General features: G+C 42.8%; 1 protein-coding gene across 1 annotated transcript; it reads left to right on the top strand.

The window, feature by feature from the left end:
- Positions 1 to 294: 294 nt before the first annotated feature.
- Positions 295 to 960, top strand: LOC102812187 (ATP synthase subunit g, mitochondrial-like). The gene is made up of 2 exons (XM_006869835.1): positions 295 to 299; positions 645 to 960. The coding sequence occupies exons 1-2, from the start codon at positions 295 to 297 to the stop codon at positions 958 to 960; spliced, it is 321 nt and encodes a 106-aa protein (XP_006869897.1).
- The last annotated feature ends 421 nt before the right edge of the window (positions 961 to 1,381 follow it).

Raw genomic sequence — 1,381 nt, 5'->3', positions numbered from 1 at the left:
TGTTCCATCAGCATTCAAGGTCCCGAAAGCCTTCTTCCATTCACATCATCATGATCAACTCTGTTTTGAGGAGGCAGCTTTTCCACAGTCATATTTTGAGTGCCTTCCAACCTGAGGGTCTCATCTTCTAGCACTATATCTGACAGTATTCTGGTGCCACTCATTATGCTTTAATATTTAATATTCTGGTACCACCTGATAGCAGGTTTTCAGTGGCTAAACAATCAGAAGTAGTCTACCTCCCCTCCTTCCTAGTTTGTCTTAGTCTGAAAGCTTAGTTAAAACCTATCCACCATGGTGTACCCAGCTAGTATTCAAAATATAAGTGGCATATCCTCCATCACAGCAGCAACATGCAAGCCACCACAGTACGGCAAACTGACCAACTGGTGAACACTTCTCTTTTTATCTACATATATAAGTTTCACTGATTTTGCCAGAAGATGAGCCCCTCAGGTTGGCAGGCACTCAGAAGGGCCTGTGGAATAACTGCTTCCTCAAAGTGGAGTCAGCCTTAATGACCTGAATGGAGTATATCTTTCAGGACCTCCATTTACTGATGTGTCATGACTTCAAATAAGAACAACTGCAGTTTGCGGGAGGATACTGCATGGCCGTTGTGGGAAATGGGCTTTCCACCCTAGAACTGTGGCCCAGTTTATCCGTAACCTGGTGGAGAAGGCTCTGGCGATGGTAAATGCTGCTGCGACTTACTCAAAGCCTCAATTGGCCACATTTTGGCACTATGCCAAGGTGGAGCTGGTTCCTCCGACCCCAGCTGAGATCCCTACAACTATTCAGAACCTGAAAAAAATAGTCAGGAGCGGTAAAACTGGTCGCTTCAAACAGCTCACCATTAAGGAAGCTCTGCTGAATGGTTTGGTGGCCTCTGAGGTGTGGATGTGGTTGTATATCGGTGAGATCATAGGCAAGCATGGCATCATTGGCTATGATGTTTGAAGACCAACCTTTACCCTCTGATTATATTTGGTTTACTATTTATTCTTGGACCATATGTGATCAGACTGCTATCTGAATAAAATAGATAATTTTGGGGGAAAAAAAAAGAACAACTGAAAACATGCATTAATAATGTTGTTGTTGTTAAGTTCTGTCAAGTTGTTTCCGACCCACAGGAATAGGGTTCAAGGAGAAGCTAGCTGGTGGGTTGGAACTACTGACCTTGTGATTCATAGTCCAGTGCTGATCCTGCAGCGCCACACCAGGAGTCAACGTATAATATATTAAGACTGAACCTAGGAACTTGGAAGTCATCAGAAATAAAATGGAAATCATAAAGATCAATATCCTAGGCATTAGTGAACTAAAATAGATTGGTATTGGCCATTTAAAACCAGACAGATGGTCTATTATCAGGAAT

Source organism: Chrysochloris asiatica, unplaced genomic scaffold, assembly GCF_000296735.1.
Source record: "Chrysochloris asiatica unplaced genomic scaffold, ChrAsi1.0 scaffold00135, whole genome shotgun sequence".
NCBI lineage: Eukaryota > Metazoa > Chordata > Mammalia > Afrosoricida > Chrysochloridae > Chrysochloris > Chrysochloris asiatica.
Note: the sequence above shows the minus strand (reverse complement) of the source record. Positions and strands in the feature narration are given on the sequence as shown.